We start from the raw sequence: 17,068 nt of genomic DNA, 5'->3' as shown, positions 1-17,068 counted from the left end.
CCAGGAATTTGCATATTGTGCTAATATTAATGTAATCTCTTAGAAAATTCTCATCTAAAGTGTGAGGTTTCTTATTAAAAAAAATTTCATGGGTTCATGTAGAAAATTTTTCATGGGTCTCTTTATTTAAACATTTTATCTTCAATTCCTCTTCAGTTATATCTTAGCCAGTGGAATACAGATAATGCATTTTGTTCTTCTTTCCCCAGAAACTGAAGTGTTTACTCTTATGGACTCAGAGGGGCTTTTCAAGTTACTTCAATTTTTACAGCTCTTTTCATATCCCATGTGTGGATTTACTGTGAAGACTTATGAATGATGGAACTCCAGCAGCCTCACCATGGCCTTACTTTGGCTTTGGTAAGTAGAGAAAACCTTTGGCAATGTGGTTGAGACCTAAGTTTTAACACTTAGGCAAAACTTTTTAGCAGGAGCCAGAATATGAATAAATATGAAGGAGGCACTTGAATGCAAAACACACTTTACAAATTCATAGCAAATTTGAGAGCATTTTCAATTAAGTATATATGACTGCGGGTTGTCTCCCTTGAACAAATTAGTTCTCGTTTGTAAGGGTTATATCTTTTAAAGTATCGATCAAATCAGTGCTCAAGGTAGAACTGTAAGTAAAGTTACAATCCTAAAACCTTTTGGGCAATGGTTCTAATTAATATAACTAATATTTTAGCAAAATATCCTGGGTTGTAATTGAAAGAAATCATCTGGGTCTGAAGAATACCTACTGAGGGCAGCCCTATTAAGATTCATTCTGAGACGGGTTAAATTAATTTCCTGGACTTGCAAAGCAGAAACGGGAAGGTTTTCCTTCCTCATAAGCCTGCAGGGTTTGGTGTTTGGCCCTGTCGAGACCCAAAGGCTATCTAGGCTGATTAACATATATATAATTAAAGTGCACCAGCTAGAAAGGCAGAGCCAGTTTCATTTGGCTCTGTACTACTGTGAAATAAATTCTGTCTGCATTGTTTAACTTTTTTTTTTTTAATTAGTTTTCCCTGGACATCATCCTGCTGCCTTCTTTAGGAATATTGCTTCCTATCCTAAGCAGGGACTAGAGTAGAGAAGCTTTCTCCAGCATTCAAACTAGATTTTCTTTCCATTCATATCGCCACTTTTCATAACATGGTAAGAAACACTGTAAATAATTGAGGTGATCCATCAAGAGACCCATTCTGGATAATGAAAAATTGCATAACTCAGTAAAAGTCAATTAAAAACCACAAACTCCAGAGCCTTTTGCTCAGTGAAGATTTATTGTTATAGAAGGCAACTAATACAATAGATTTGTGGGCTCGAAATTTTAAAAAGTTCTAAAAAGGCAGTTAAAGCTTGACAATAAACTTGAGTAAGGTTTACACAATATCAAAGTATATTAGTTCTTTGAAATGAAAAGTTATTTTTTTCCTTCCTTTAACATTGAGATGTCTGAGATGTCAGGATTTTGTAGCATTCTTAGAAACAACATCCACTGTGTGGGATACTTTTTTTCCTTCTGGGGTTTTAAACCAGTCTGACTCTTTGGTTGTGCCTATACAATGAAAAGTCTACAAATGAAATGAGAGAAGTCAGGATATTTTCCTTTGTTAAACTAAGTATCTGAATAATTAGAACTACCTAGATAAAAGACTCAAAATGTTTTTGTTATCTGGTTGCCTGGTTAGGACATAGCCAACATTTCAATGGAATGTAGTATCTTGTACAACTGCATATAATTTTTAAAAAAATAAACAATGACTTTGTTTCTTTAGATACATCAAATGCTGCTTGAGTGGCCAAAGGGAAAATGCCAACTCTTTGAAATGTAGTATCTGTAGCACTTTTCTTCTTTTAGTAGTTTTTCATGCCCCAAATATAAACTTTAAGGAGTAACATCTATCCTCAAAACCCAAAAATACCCATTTGTTTTGAGGTTCACAGTCCACCAGTATAAGTTTTAAACTGCGCCAAAAGGCTTAGGTAGGGTTCAGCAGTCAGGCATGACAGATGCATAATTCTAACCAACAGTGCACATGTGACATGCTTCCTACTGAAATTAAACTGCCAAATAAAAAGGAAGGATTGTGCCCTTTTTAATAACAAAGAATGCAGTCGTTAGAATTCTTCAGATTTGGAATTCCAGCAGTGCTCTAGTGTTTTCTTCTTGATGTGTGACAAGAATGAATAATATCAAAAATAAAAATAAACCTCATCTAAACAAGCAGTTCTTTGACTTTATAACGTTCAACATCAAATACACCAAATTCTAAAAATACTCAAGACCAGTAAATTATCAGAGCTGAGGAAATAACATGCTGAGGACAGAATCAATTTTTAAACCTTTTGATTGATTTTAACCTGCTAGCATTAGTTTTGTTCATTTCTGTTTAGACATTGCCACTTCAACTGACTACTAGGGACCATGGTATTTCATATTCATATAAATATTTGAATTTGACCTCATAAAAAGTCCCTTGGGTCTATAATACTTTTATTCTTGTATAATCTGAAACAAATCCTTTCCTTTTAAAAATCAAACAGACCACGTTATACACACAGTTGACTATTTACAAAGCACCCAATTAAATCCTACTTAATTCTCTTTCACTCTAAAAATTCCATCTAACTTTTGTGTAAAGTACCCATAACATTAAATGCATAATGTTCACAAACCCTGATAGTCCTATCTAACCTAGAAAATATTACCTTCCTTAAGGAGAAAAAAGAGCCTTAAAAGAAAAATAAGAGTAAGGTTTTAAAGAAATGAGACCAGAAATCACAGTACAAGACAGAGAAATCTACTTTAATATTCACATGTAAAAGTTACACATCACAAGAGATTGGACAGTAGCTTAGCGTAACTAACATAGCTATAGTGAAAATCATTTTTATAAAAAAATAATCTAGATGCGGTCATCAGAATTTTTGGTCTGCTTAAGTTAATGTTTGAAGATCGACTTTTATCCCTGCTTGAAGGATTTGCCATTATGCCTTTTTTTTCTCCCACTGTTGCCTATTAATTCTTTGGAGGAAGGAAAGCAGAAAGTGTTCATTTCCAAGAGTTTGTCCTTTGGTAGCAAGCAGAGAACATTTTTTCATTTCCATGATTTAAATAATCTGTACAGACATGAAACTTAGTGACATTAAGCTTTAGTGTAAAATGAAGAGTAATAAGCAATTTTTTTTCACTTTGATAAAACAGCAGATTTCGTAAACTCCTTAAGGATCCAAGCATTTCCTCATCCCATATGCAAAATCATTCAGAATCCATTTTGACCTCAGTTGAAAAACAAAAACAAACACTTACTCTGTATATATTACACTATAAAACCCTGTACTTAAAAACTGATAAGGTGTATTTTCAACATGTATGCTTCAAATACAAAGATTTCAATCTACATTTAAAAAAACACATTTGAATGGACTCAGAACAAGTTTAATTTGTGATTAAACATCTCATGCAATCATGCAAGACCACTAGCTATAACTGTTACTTCCGAGTCTATACTGGGCAAAACAAAAGCAAATTAAGAGCCAGGCCAAACAGAAAAGACATTCAAGATATCAAGAAGCTCTGTAATTGAGCTGAAAAATAATTTTCCAAAAGAAATATTCCCATAGATTAAAAAAAACACACACATAATATTTACAAAAAAATATTTAATTAAAAATATCTTATAATTACAGTAGTCTATTAAAGCATATACTTTCTCACACTTATAGAACATCTCTATATATACATGGTATGAAATGTCACTCATTTATCTATACAATATGTAACATTCTTGCAGAGAAAAGAAAGTTCTCTGCCCCGTTATAATCATCTATTTTAAACAATAGATGTAAAAAAAAAAATATCTACAATGCTCTGGTAGATTAGTAAAGCTTCAAAACAAAAATTGAGCTCCTTGGTCACAAAGTAGGCTTCTAAAGTCGGATCTACTCTTGATCTTCTATTTATCAGTCCTGTCACACTTAAGCTTAAAAGTTTAACTGCACCTCCAAAAAACACAGAAATGTACAATTCACAGCAGTTATAAATGAAGAGACAAAAGAGAATACGTATGTAGAATGTTTATGAACGTGCAAAGAAAGAATGAAAGTCGTATTTTTCTTTCCTCTCCCTCTCTTGGAATGACGAATGAAAACGTTTCTAGGTTGGCCGATGTTTTTTCCTTTCCTCCGGTGGCTTTTTTTCTCTAACTTCTGCTCTTCCCCCTCCCTCTCTAGTGCTCCTGGCTCGGGCTCAGGCGGCCGCACACCTGTGGAAGAGGAATGAATAGAGGGGGTGTGTGAACCTTCTCGCTGCAGACTAACTGGCGCCACCGACCAAACTCAAGACATGCTTGATCAACAACCCAAAACAAACCACCAGGTCAGACAACACCCGCAGCCCGCGGCCGGGCCAGGCGCCGAGCAGGCAGCTGCGGCCCTCGGGAAGCCCGGAGAGGGGACCCACTCCGGGGCGCTGCCCGCGGCCCCCTTTGTGGGTGACAGACTGCACGGGAGGACACCGGGGCAGCTCCCATGCCCACGAGGGTGCCCTCCCTCGGGAACTAGGGAAGGCAGAAGAGCCCGCTGACCACCAGAAAAAACACGGGGACGGCGGGGACAAGAGCTGACCCGTCTCCACTGAGACTGAACCTCGAGTTCTAAGGCTAAGTACGGGTTTACTTGCTACTTAGGTGGCAGGGAGAGAGGGGATTTACTTCCTTGGGAGTTTGCTCTCAGAAATGCTGGGGGCAAAGAACACCGCGGTGCCTGGCCCCGGAAGCCCTCGGGGACAGGCGTCTCTGGTGACCGGCCACCCGAGACGGGAAATGCGCGCTCACCTGGACAGCGCGGCTCAGCGGCACAGAATGCTGTCGCCCTGCTTGTTCACCGCGCCGGCCTGGAACAGCAACCGAACACCAAGGGAAAGGTTAGCAGGCGCAGACAACGCGCTCGACACGGTCCTGGATTGTCCTCGGAAATCGGGCTGGCGCGCCGATGCCCCCACCCCAGCTGTAGCCCGGGGGGTCCCTCCGGGCTCAGGCAGGACTTGACAGCCCAGGGCGCGCACAGCCCCGAGTCCCGCCCTGCGCGTTCTTCCGGACCCGCGCTCGCCGAGCCCGGCCGGCTGCTGGCGGCCCGGGGGAGCCCGGAGGAGCAGGGGGAGGGGGCTGTCATTCCTGGCCCGCCCCTGCCCGGAGGACGGTGAGCGCCCGCGTCCCGCCACCACGCCACCACCCTCCCATCCCCCGCGGCGTCCGCCCACGGCCGGCCTCTCACCGGGTCGGTGTTGAGCGCAGTGAGCGGGGTCCGCGGCGGCGCGGCTGGACAGGTCCCGGCCGGGTGGTGTGGCGGCGCGGGCGGTGGTGGCTGCCTCAGCAGGGCCGGGTGCGTCTCCAGCGCCAGCTGCAGGTCCAGGATGTAGTCGATAACGTGCTGCAGGATCTCCACTTTGCTGACTTTCTTGTTGGGCGGGATGGTGGGCACCAGCCTCCGCAGGCGGCTATAGCAGTCGTTCATATCGCACTGCAGGCACAGCGCCGGCTCGTCGGCCGCCGCCTCGGCCGCCTTACAGCGCGCTGCCGCCGCCGCCGCCGCCGCGGCTGCGGAGCCACCCAGGCTGTGGCCGTGCTCGGCCAGGCAGCGCAGCGCCAGCTCCCCGCCGCCGCAGCCCGACGGCGCCTTGCGACCCGAGGGGCGCACCGGGCTCACCGCCTTCATCGCGCGCGCCCTGCGCCCTGCGCGAGCGAACCCGCTGGGGCGAGCGAGGGAGACAGGCAAGCTCCGGGCCCCGTCCGCGGCCGGCTCCGCTCCCTTTGCCTCCGCGCCCGGCGCGCTCGGGGCACCGCGACACTCCCGAGCCCAACAATTGACGGGAGGGTCGCTCTGGGTTTTACGAGGGAATCTTTGCTCAGTGGGCGACACTCAGCCCGAGCCCAAGGGAAAAAAAAGCAAAAGCACCGGAAGAAAAGTAGCCCACCCGGGCCCCCTAGTCACTCCCTTCGGAGCTCCGACTAAGCCCGATCGCGGCCGCCGCGCTCCCCTAGCCCGGGATCCCCCCCACTCCCGGTACTACTCACAACCGCGCCTCCTCCACTACGCTCTCGCCCGGCCCGCCGCGCAGCTCTATTTATAGAGCCGTGCGCCCCGGGGGCGGGGCCAGCGCGCGGGCCGGGTCGCAGCGCGAGCCGAGCGGAGCCCGCTGGGCGCGCGGGCGGGGGCGCGGAGGGAGAGGCGAGGGCGGGGGCTCCGGGCGGTGCTGGGGGGCGGGGAGTCCGGCTACCCGAGTGGAGGAGTGGGCGGGGGGTCTGGAGTGGCCAGCCAATCAGGCGGGCAGTGCCACCTCGGGGAATGACGCTCGGGCCAATGGGAAGGGCACTCCATTCCGTCAACGCTGTGGGTCGGGGTTCTGAGAAAAGAGAGCTGAGTGGGAGTCGGGCCAGGCTGATGTGTGCCCAAGGGAGGGGAAAAGAGAGAGCGAAGTTCCTGCGAAGAACTGCGGGAATGTGCGGCCGGAATTCACTCTCCACCGCCCCCCTTATCCCGACTAGGCTGCTGAGGGAGCGCCTGGGCCCTGCTCGCGGATACCCTGCCATTCCTAATAGCACAGCGCCCAGGGACCCTCCGCCACCCATCACTCCATCCGTGGGATTCCAGTGCCTTAAGAAAGACGCGCTGTTCAAGAAGGCACGTTCATTCTGTTCTATATTTCCCTCCTCCGTTTCATTATTCGCCTTTTCACATTTGCCGAAACCATAATGATGGAATGGAATGTGTAGCCTTTCCGTTTTCTTTTTAAAAAATGCTAAAGCTTAGCAAAAGGAGAAAAAAAAGAAGAAAGAAAAGAATGCCGAATCGAATGCAGGTTTTTGGTGAAGGGAATATAAATAAAACAAAAACGTAGGGGGGGGTTCTTTTACCCCATCTAAATGCAAAAGTGGGCTCAAGAAATGCAGTTGCCTTGCGCATTCAATTAGAGCACGTAAAGATTAAAAATGCATGGACACGGAATATTTAAAATTCCATTATGACATATAATATTAATCTGTTTTATGTAAAATTCATACCTGTAACTTAATTTAGGCCATTAATGCACAGCTTCACGTATTAGTCAGCGTACCCCGCTTTAAATAAGGTGATGAGAATGTCCAGAGTCGCCTCCTTTGACAGCAAAGCATTAAAATTCACACTTCCAGTCTCTGGGATCCCGCTTGGGCCCCACCCTGCAAAAAAAAGCCTGTTAATTAAGGGCGTTTTTGTGTTAGATTTCTTAGAGAAAAGCTGTCCTTCAAGGGTTCAAAATAAAATTGCACAATGAGCTTTGGTGGAGCATTGTGTGTACCCTTCAAGAAAAAATTGAGCCCTTCAGATGAGAAAGGTGCATAAAAGTTCTCAGACAATGGGGAAATGAATTTTGAGTGCCTTCACTCTACAAACCCTCCCACCTTTAGACACGCTTGGAGATGAATTAAGCCAAGAATTTTCTTCATTCGTGTACATGACATGGATTGGTGTCTTCATTTTCATAGATAATTGAAAGAAAGAGACATGGACCTCATTTCTTCCTGTCTACCCCTATATGGACTTTTTCTGCATCCATTCCCAGAACTGAAATACCTGCACCAGGCAGATATTTTGTTTAGCTATGTCAGTGCTTTATGACTATTGCACTATTCCCCAGAGCACATTCCTTTTTCCTGATGAAATGAGGAGCAACTATTTAATTCTGGTTTCACAGGTAGATGCAATAACCCTCCTCTCCCCTAATCCTTGTATGTTACTGCTTCTAATAATTGTTTGGAAACAAGTGCCATTCTCATTTATTTATGTGCATACGTAGATGGTCTACATACACATTTATCGAGAAAATCAGAATTATGAAACTCAGAAGGGCTTTCTTCTAAAGACAGGCATAGTCATATACATCATTAAATTAATGCAAATACAGAGAAAATGTTGTAATTTTAAATGGGAAGTCGGTGAAGCCAGCACTACTGGTTGTAAGCTATTATCTTGGAGCCAGTCATATGAGCACAGACGATAATAATAAATGGATATATGTACAGATGTTTTGTTCCATTGATCTTTCTCTTTCCGAGAGTTTAAAATTTGCTTCCAAATTCAAAACCCAAGACTTTCCTCTGTTTGGCAAAATAAAACTATGCTAATATGCCCAGGACACACTTACATTTAAACATTTTACATATCCTAACGATTAAAATTAAAATTTAAGTTTTGAATACGTAACACAAAGGAAGAATCATATCGACCTTTTTGGAATTTGCTAAATCTCAGAAAGCCATGCCTTGGGTGTGACAAGTGCCAAATGCCTAAGTTTCAGGTTTTGTTGGAGATGCTCTGTGTGACTGGCTTAAAGTTAGAAAGACTGAGTTACTCTATGTGGGGTGGGGTGGAAGAGGTGGTTTCAAAGGAATGTACCTCAGCCACAAGATCAAGAACACCCAGGAAAGATGTGATTCGTAAATCCTGCTGGCAGAGTAGGCAGAGGCAGTTACTGTGCTCCTTGTTTTGAAGGTTGGAAGGCATGAAGACATTAAAAAATTAAAGTGCTACCTAAAAAGTTATACTATGGGAATAAGGAATACAATCCTGCACGTTTTGGTCCATGAAACCAGAGAGTACTAGGGTCTATGCAATGTATGTTTTTGTATTCTTAGGCATAGACACTTACATGACATCAAAGCTGGAATCATGGAAGACTCCTGGCACTGATAATTCAAAACAGTTTACCCAATTATCACTCAGATTTTGGATAAACCTTACAAGCTATGTTATTTCTACTGTGCAGAGAAGGTAACTTAGTCTGTTGGTGACTCTTTTACATCAAAGTGTTTCACTTGCACTTGTAAAAGTAAAATGGGCTAACCCAAATCCTTTTGTCATGGAAATGCTCGAGACTCCCAAAATATACCTCTGTAGGAACCTAGAATTAAACATTCATAGGAGAATTGCTAGAAAGCCGTGATGACCAGAGTCATGGATACACCCTTCCTCCAGACAAAGAGGTCTGCTGTCCTCCCTGAGATGTATTCTAGCTACTAAATCGGGCCCTCACTGAACTGCAACACCCAGGCCTTTAGAAGTCATAGTCACCCTGTGTTTACATGAAGCAAGGGTATGGAAGCATATTGTGCTATTCATTCCCAGTGCCTTTTTAGGACTTGATACTTGTTTCTCCATAGCCTCCAGGGAAACAGTGAGTGGACTCATACACAGATAAACGTGAATGTTCCAATGCCTTGCTCACTCTGTAGGTTTGTCGTCACAGAAAGAGGCACGTGCATTCTTTGAGGGCATAAGAAACCACTATGTACTCTGCAGCAGGACTGTCCCTTGCTCCCAAAGAGTAAGTTGGGCAATGTGGCAATTCAAGCTCAAGGCTGCTTTATCAGGCACTAAGTGTTACAAAATTACTTGTGCTACCCTTGGATTGCTGATACTAGTCCCGGAAATGCTGATAAACCCTTAGTTTGCTAGGTCCTGGAAAAGGCTTGTAGGAAGAGGACGTTGTACGTTGAACATGGCTGGGCAGATGTGGCTGTCAAAAATGCCTTGTTTGGGGAGTTTTAAAGGTAGTTGGTTTAAATAAGAAGTGACTTTTTGAAAGCCCCCCTTAGATTAAAAGACAGAAAAATGGGGAGAAATAAGTGGAATTTGTTTTTACCTTAGGAGATATAAACAGCATGGACTCTGAAGTGAGACAGCCTAAGCCCCAATTTTGGCCTCTTTGCTTATTAGTTTTATATCATTCAGCTGGGTTCTTAAATTCCTATACCTTTCATATTTGGAATGAAGATTAAAATTGCATTTACTTCATAAGGTGTTTATGAGATACACATATTATATATATGGTCCCTGCATAAGAAATTCAGTAAAGTTCTTAGAACAGCGGTTGGCACATAAGTGGGCAAACCATGTTAAAATGTATTACCATTTTTGGCAAATATCTCTCAGTCTGTGGACTGACTTTTCATTTATTTCACAATCTTCTTTTAGAGCAGAAGTTTTGATTTTTTTTTTTTTTTTTTTTTTTTTTGAGACAGAATTTCACTCTTGTTGCCCAGGCTGGAATGCAATGGCATGATCTTGTCTTACTGCAACCTCCGCCTTCCAGGTTCAAGCAATTCTCCTGCCTCAGCCTCCCAAGTAGCTGGGATTACAGGCGCCCACCACCACACCTGGCTAGTTTTGTATTTTTAGTAGATATGGTGTTTCACCATGTTGTTCAGTCTGGTCTTGAACTCCTGACCTCAGGTGGTCTGCCCACCTTGGCCTCCCAAAGTGCTGGGATTACAGGCGTGAGCCACCATGCCCACCCTAAATTTTGTTGGTGTCTAGTTTATCAGTTTGTTCCTTTATGGCTCATATTTTTAATATTGGATCTATCTAAGAAATCTTTCATAGCTCAGGTAACAAAGGTTTTCTCATAGGTTTTCTTCTAGAATTTTTATATTTCTTAGGTAGGGTTGCTTGCATGGTGTACAGCTTATGCAGTCACACAGGGTCCTGCACTCAGAAGAGCTGTATGCTTGGGTTAGTGCTCTTGCCTTCTTGAAATTCTTAGTAATTTTTGAACAAGGGAACCTGCATTTTCATTTTGCATTAGGACCCACAAATTATGTCTCCAGTCTTTGTTTTCTGTTTTATGTGTAGGTCTATGATCCATTTTGAGGTTATTTTTGTATGTGGTGCAAGATATGGGTTGAAATTAATATTTTGCATTTGTAGATCCAATTGTTTCAGCACTCTGTCGAAAAGTCTACCTGTTTTCCAAAGAATTGCCTTTGCACCTTTGTTAAAAATTAATTGTGTACGGTGTGTGTGTGTCACTCTGTTTCTGGCCTCTGAAATCTATTCCATTGGACAGATTATCTGTTTTCATGCTGCTACCACATTTTCTTGATTACTATAGCTTTATAATAAGGCTTGAAATCAGATAGTGTTGAGGCATTGATCCTCCAGCTCTGTTCTTTTTCAAAGCTGTTTTGGCTATTCTGGGGATATTGCATTTCCATATGAATTTTAGAATCAGTTTGTGAATTTCTTCAAAAAGGACTTGTATCCAAACATATAAAGAACCTGTACTCAGAATACTGTATATAAAGAGCTTTCAACACAATAATAAGAAAATAAACAACTTAATTAAAAAGTAGGCAAAAGAACATACAATCCAATAAAGAAGAAATAAGCCAGGTGCCGTGGCTCACCCCTATAATCCCAGCATTCTGGAAGGCTGAGGCAAGGCGAATTGCTTGAGCCTAGAAGTTCAAGACCAGACTGGGGAACATGGTGAAACCCTGTCTCTACAAAAAATACAAAAAATTAGCTGAGCATGGTGGTGCACGCCTGTAGTCCCAGCTACTGGGGGGGCGGGGTGAGGTAGTGGTGGTGGTGCTGAGGTGGGAGAATCGCTTGATTCTGGGTGGGTAGTTGAGGCTGCAGTGAACTGAGATCGCACCGCTGCACTCCAGCCTGAACAATAGAGTGAGACCCTGTCTCAAAAAAAAAAAAAAAAAAAAAGAGGAAGAAATAAAAATGGCAAATGAGCACATGGAAGGTACTAAACATCATTAGTCATTTGGGACATTCAAATCCAAACTATAATGATACACCACTACACACCTGCCAGAACTGCCAAAATTAAAGACGGAACATACTGAGTGCTGGTATATGGAGCAACTGGAACTATCATACACTGCTGGTGGGAATGTAAAATGAGGAAAATTACTTTGGAAAACAATTTGACAGTTTCTTAAAGTTAAACATATAGATACCATATGGCCCATCTGTTCTTCTCCTAGGTATTTACCCAAGAGAAATGAAACCTTCTATCCAAGGGCCACAATGGAGCCTGAGAATGATGAATGTGTTTATTATCTTACTAACTCTGTATCATATTGTTGTCAGCTAGGTATCACAGCATTAACTGAACGGTAGTGAAATACCCTCCAAAGCAGTCATGAGACTAATTTAATATTTCAGCTATTGTGGTTACTCATTAACATATTTCATCACTTGTTGGAAATGGACTACACTAAAAAACACATTCACTCTTTCTGGTTTGTATGGCATGACATGGATTTAAGGCTTCAAGGAGGACCCTATCTAATTATTTGAAATGTTTCTCCCTTTTGCAAAAACTAAAGCCATGTTCTGTACTCTTGCTTCTCTGCTTCACTCCTGTTGTAGCCTCTGCTGCCTTGATTACCCCAGTTGGCAACTGCCTTGGTACAAACACCCACTGGGTGGGGAAGATAAGAAGCCTCATTATTCCATATTGAAGATGGTCTACTGTTTTATTTTCCTCTCCACTTTTTTCTTAGCAAGAAAAGAAAAGAGGCTCTCAAGATTAGATATATCCCACTGCTATTTCCAGAGCAAGGAGCAAAGATTCCCAATGGGTAACATATTTTTGCCTTTAAAATTCTGTGGTTCAATCCGTGCAAGCACAGCTTCTCCATCTAGCAAGAGGTTCACAGGGATGGAGTGAAGATTAACTGCTTTTGAAAGCCCCAGGAGAAAGGCAGTAAATGAATGATAGGGGGTAATACACCAGTATCTAGTGAATACTAGATACTGAATGTCCACCGATGGCTATACCATTGTTGAAAGGGGGCTTGTAATAGGTAAAATGGTTATGAAGATGCCAAATAGATCAAATTGGTGCTTTAACTCATAATTATAGTTTAGTAGAGAAATGCGAGACAAGAATTATTATTATTCCTTAAAATTCATTCCCATAGTGATATGCATTTGTCTGCTACATTCTTTCTTTCAGCAGATAATACCACAAGTGAAGTCATAAATAAAAGCTATTCTACTCATAGCAGAAATTATTTCTAGATTCACATTAATGAAAAAGTTTTAATTTTATTTTTCTTTCTTTTAAGGTGAATGCAAAATAATTCCAAAATATAGAAAAAGCATTATTAAATGTATTTTAATTACTTAGAGAAAAGACACTAAATAAACAGTAAATTGCTTTGCATCTTCCAACTGAATACTGAATGTGGGTCAATCACAGTAAATCAGCCTTCACTGAGAGAAAAGACTTTCCCATTTTATTGACATCTAGGTCATGGTTGCTAAGAACTGATACAATGTTCAAGAAACAGCTGCCTTTTTTCTCCCACAAAGAGGAATTTTTGAGTCATTTTTGTAGCTCCCTACACAGTTGTCACCAGTTGTTGGATAGGCTGTGATGTCAGTGACCTTTGTACTACTAGTGGAAAGTGACTGTGTGTAAAGTTGATGAACAGTATAAAAAGTCGTATATGAAATAATTGAACTAGTACATTTTTTCTACTATCATAACATGTGCAACAAAGCACTAAAGGAATGTTAAAAATCACAATTAAAGGAAAAAGAACTGGGTTAACTTTGAACTTTATCAACATTGGCAATTCTATATTAAAAGCCTCCAGTTTAAACAAAATCATCTCTTTGCAGGGGATTACAGGTATAACTATTTTCCCTTGAATAGAATTAAATCAAAAGTATAATCTTAAAAGACTAAAAGCCTTAATGAAATATATTTTCAAATATAACTGTTCAATACAAAAATCTAAAAGTTTGGTCAAGCTGTAGACAATACTTGGTCTGATAAAACCATACTTACCATTTTAAAAATATTTTGTTCATTAGGTCAACATTAAAATATGAATCTGTTTATATTATGTTCTAAAAATAAGCAAAATATATGCTATCAGGCAAAATAAGACAATTACTGTGACAACATTGCAAAAAATGCAACATATATTGTCATCAAGGCTTGTGGCATAGGATTGAAATTGTATCATATGAAAGTAACTTGTTGAATATATTTTTAACATTGATCTTCAACCCACTGTTCAGTCTTTATCAGGAATCTACAAACTGTAATAAATAAAATAAATGTACCCTTTGGCAGATTGTTAAATGGATCATTTTTGGCACCTTCCAACATTGTCCATTAGCAGCCTTTCCAGAACTGCCAACTCCCAACTCTGGAGAACACGGTTGAAAAGTGGTAATGCATTTTTTTATCCAGCTTCTGGAAGAACCATCCTCCTATACCAATGAGGTATATGCTTAAAACCTCTATATTATGAATTCTAGCAACCCTATCTCTTCAGCCCCACTTTTCAGGCTCTCTGCTAACCAATCTTCTCCAAAATGGTTTCAGTTCAGTTAAAGTCAATTCAAGCCAATTCCACACAAACATGTATGGTACATTTACTATATGACAAGACTGTGTTCAAGAAAAATAAGTCCTTTACCCTCATGGAACTTGTTACTTAGAAAATGGCTTAAACAAATTAAAAATCAGTTGATGCAATACAGTGTGTTCTGTTCAACAATACTGGCATCCAGAGGGCACAGTGGGGACAAAAACCAAAGCCTGAGTCAAAGGAAATTTGATGGAGGAAGAGTTGCTGGAGCTTGATTTTGAAAGAGGACTTCATCAGCAGAAGATGTTCCATGGTAGTGAAAACAGCATGTGCAGAAGCTTGGAGGAGTGAAACTGCAAGGTTCTCGCTTGTTCTTTGCTCTGCTTCAGTTTAAACACTCAACTTTCTTTTTTTTTTTTTTTTTTTTTTTGAGACGCAGCCCCACTCTGTCGCCCAGGATGGAGTGCAGTGGCGCGATCTCGGCTCACTGCCAGCTCCGCTTCCCAGGTTCACGCCATTCTCCTGCCTCAGCCTCCCGAGTAGCTGGGACTACAGGCGCCCGCCACCACGCCCGGCTAATTTTTTTGTACTTTTAGTAGAGACGGGGTTTCACCGTGTTAGCCAGGATGGTCTCGATCTCCTGACCTCGTGATCCACCCGCCTTGGCCTCCCAAAGTGCCGGGATTACAGGCTTGAGCCACCGCGCCCAGCTTCAACTTTCGTTTCCTTATATTCAATTAGTATTTTACCTTATCTCAGGACACTCTATCTAAAACACTTTCCACTCTCTCTTCTTCCAAACCACAGTCATCAACTCTTGAAAAACAACATTGTAGGATTTAGTGACGCGTGGTTCTTCATTCAGGAAGCCATCTATCATTAACTCTCTGGCAATGCTTATTTTAAAATAACTTTAATGATTTTCTGTCTTTTAATTATTTATTTTCTATTTATTTATGTATTTCTATTTTCTTTTTCATAGACAAATTGTAAAAATGTCAAAAAACATAAAGATAAAAATATCAGCAAAACCTAAAGATGAAAATAAAAGTAATCCACAAATCCACACCAAAAATAACCTCTGTAACTATTTTATTGTGCATATTTCCAGATTTTCTTCATGTATGTATTATGCATATAAATATTATTTATTGAACAAAAATTATAGTGTGTATTTCTTTTTTTGGACATCAAATTTTTCACTTTGCATAATGTAGAGATATTTCCAGAGCAATAGTTACTTTTCATTGTCATACTTTTTATGGTTACATAATATTCTATTACATAGACGTGCCATAACTTATTTAACAAATTTTTTAAATAAATATTTTAATTGTTTTCATTTTTTTTGCTGGGTACTCTTACATGTCTGATGTGCTTATTTTATCTCAATGTTGCAGGACAATGTGCATTTGTTGACATAATACTAGACAATTCTTTTCAAGCTATGTGAGGATTGTGTGTTTCAGATCTTTGATTAAAGCAAAGCATCTTAGAGGCAAGGCCATTTCTTCCTTATGTTTTTGCAGGTCAGTAAAGAGAATTATTCATATAACAAGGCTGTCCAGGTGGGTTGGCACAATCTACTAGGATGACATCCCAATATACAGTTGTTTAGAGATGACCTGCAGATTTTGCGTATGTTCAGAGAGTGGCTGGCCTGTTGATATGGGAAGCAAAAGGGCTGGAGCAGAGTAGTGGTGTATCCATTAGATCAGATGATGTCCCAGGAAGGTTCTAGTACACTTAGCAAAAGGCTTTAGGAGAGCAACTAAAACTTTAAATTATAAATTTGCTAGATATTTTCTCAGGTGAGGAAAGTAGTGGGAAGGAGAGGCTATCGGGGTAGAAAGAAGAGCATGTGGGGGTTCTGCAAGAGCAAGAACAGGAACCGTGACGTTCATGATGAGTCGGATCATGTTAGGACCTCCGCTGCCCCTGTTGGTTCTCTCTCTACTCAGCGTTCTTCGCTAGGCTCAACTTCCTATTCTTTCCTTTCAACTCTTTATTTTCTTGCTCAATCATCTCCTAAAATCAGAACATAAATGCGGCTACAAACAGTTTGGCAATAGAGTTTTTTTTTTTTTTTTTTTTTTTTTTTTTGAGACGGAGTCTCGCTCAGTCGCCCAGGCTGGAGTGCAGTGGCGCGATCTCGGCTCACTGCAAGCTCCGCCTCCCGGGTTCACGCCATTCTCCTGCCTCAGCCTCCCGAGTAGCTGGGACTACAGGCGCCCGCTACCACGCCCAGCTAATTTTTTGTATTTTTAGTAGAGACGGGGTTTCACCGTGTTAGCCAGGATGGTCTCGATCTCCTGACCTTGTGATCCGCCCGCCTCGGCCTCTCAAAGTGCTGGGATTACAGGCGTGAGCCACCGCGCCCGGCCGGCAATAGAGTTTTTATCTTTCCTGCACACCAGCTAATCACTATATTTACCCTTATTGACCCAAATCTTTTTATTCCCCTAGGTTGGACCAGTTTTCTTTTGAAATCGTGGTAACTGCTAAACTGTAATCTCATGGCAAAAGATAAACCCTCTGTCCTATTGGTAAAAATGTAAATGAGGCCTAAGTAAATAGAAAAGCAATTTTTATCAAAAAATTTCTTTTTTGATAAAAAGTTTCTTTTTAGAGATTCAGATGCTCATTTATTTTTTGGAATGGCCAAACAGAGTTATCTAATTTAAGTAAGTATAAGTGTTCTATTCAACAATATGAGTTTTAAAATGGCTATAATCTCACCAATACATGTTGTTTATTTTGGCAAAATTTGTCTTGGAATAAAAATATTCTTAGAATAAAAATGATTTCTCCTGTTTCCAGTTGGAATATGATTAATGTTTAAACTTGTTGATGAAACAGCAGTTTTATAATCCAGGCAATCAGAAATCTATTATTTAATTTCTGAAAGGACA

General features: G+C 41.3%; 1 protein-coding gene across 2 annotated transcripts; it reads right to left on the bottom strand.

Moving 5' to 3' along the window:
* Positions 1 to 2,770: 2,770 nt before the first annotated feature.
* Positions 2,771 to 6,111, bottom strand: ID4 (inhibitor of DNA binding 4). Of its 2 annotated transcripts, XM_016954975.4 has the most exons (3): positions 5,266 to 6,109; positions 4,827 to 4,885; positions 2,771 to 4,256 (listed from the first exon to the last, which is right to left on the bottom strand). In XM_016954975.4, the coding sequence occupies exons 1-2, from the start codon at positions 5,704 to 5,706 to the stop codon at positions 4,841 to 4,843; spliced, it is 486 nt and encodes a 161-aa protein (XP_016810464.1). In that variant the 5' UTR covers positions 5,707 to 6,109; the 3' UTR covers positions 2,771 to 4,256; positions 4,827 to 4,840. The 2 variants fall into 2 exon arrangements, with proteins under 2 accessions (XP_016810464.1, XP_001170946.3); XM_001170946.7 differs by lacking the exon at positions 4,827 to 4,885 and having other exon boundaries at positions 5,266 to 6,111.
* Between the last annotated feature and the right edge of the window lie 10,957 nt (positions 6,112 to 17,068).

The sequence above is a fragment of the Pan troglodytes genome, chromosome 5 (assembly GCF_028858775.2).
Source record: "Pan troglodytes isolate AG18354 chromosome 5, NHGRI_mPanTro3-v2.0_pri, whole genome shotgun sequence".
Taxonomy (NCBI): domain Eukaryota; kingdom Metazoa; phylum Chordata; class Mammalia; order Primates; family Hominidae; genus Pan; species Pan troglodytes.
Note: the sequence above shows the minus strand (reverse complement) of the source record. Positions and strands in the feature narration are given on the sequence as shown.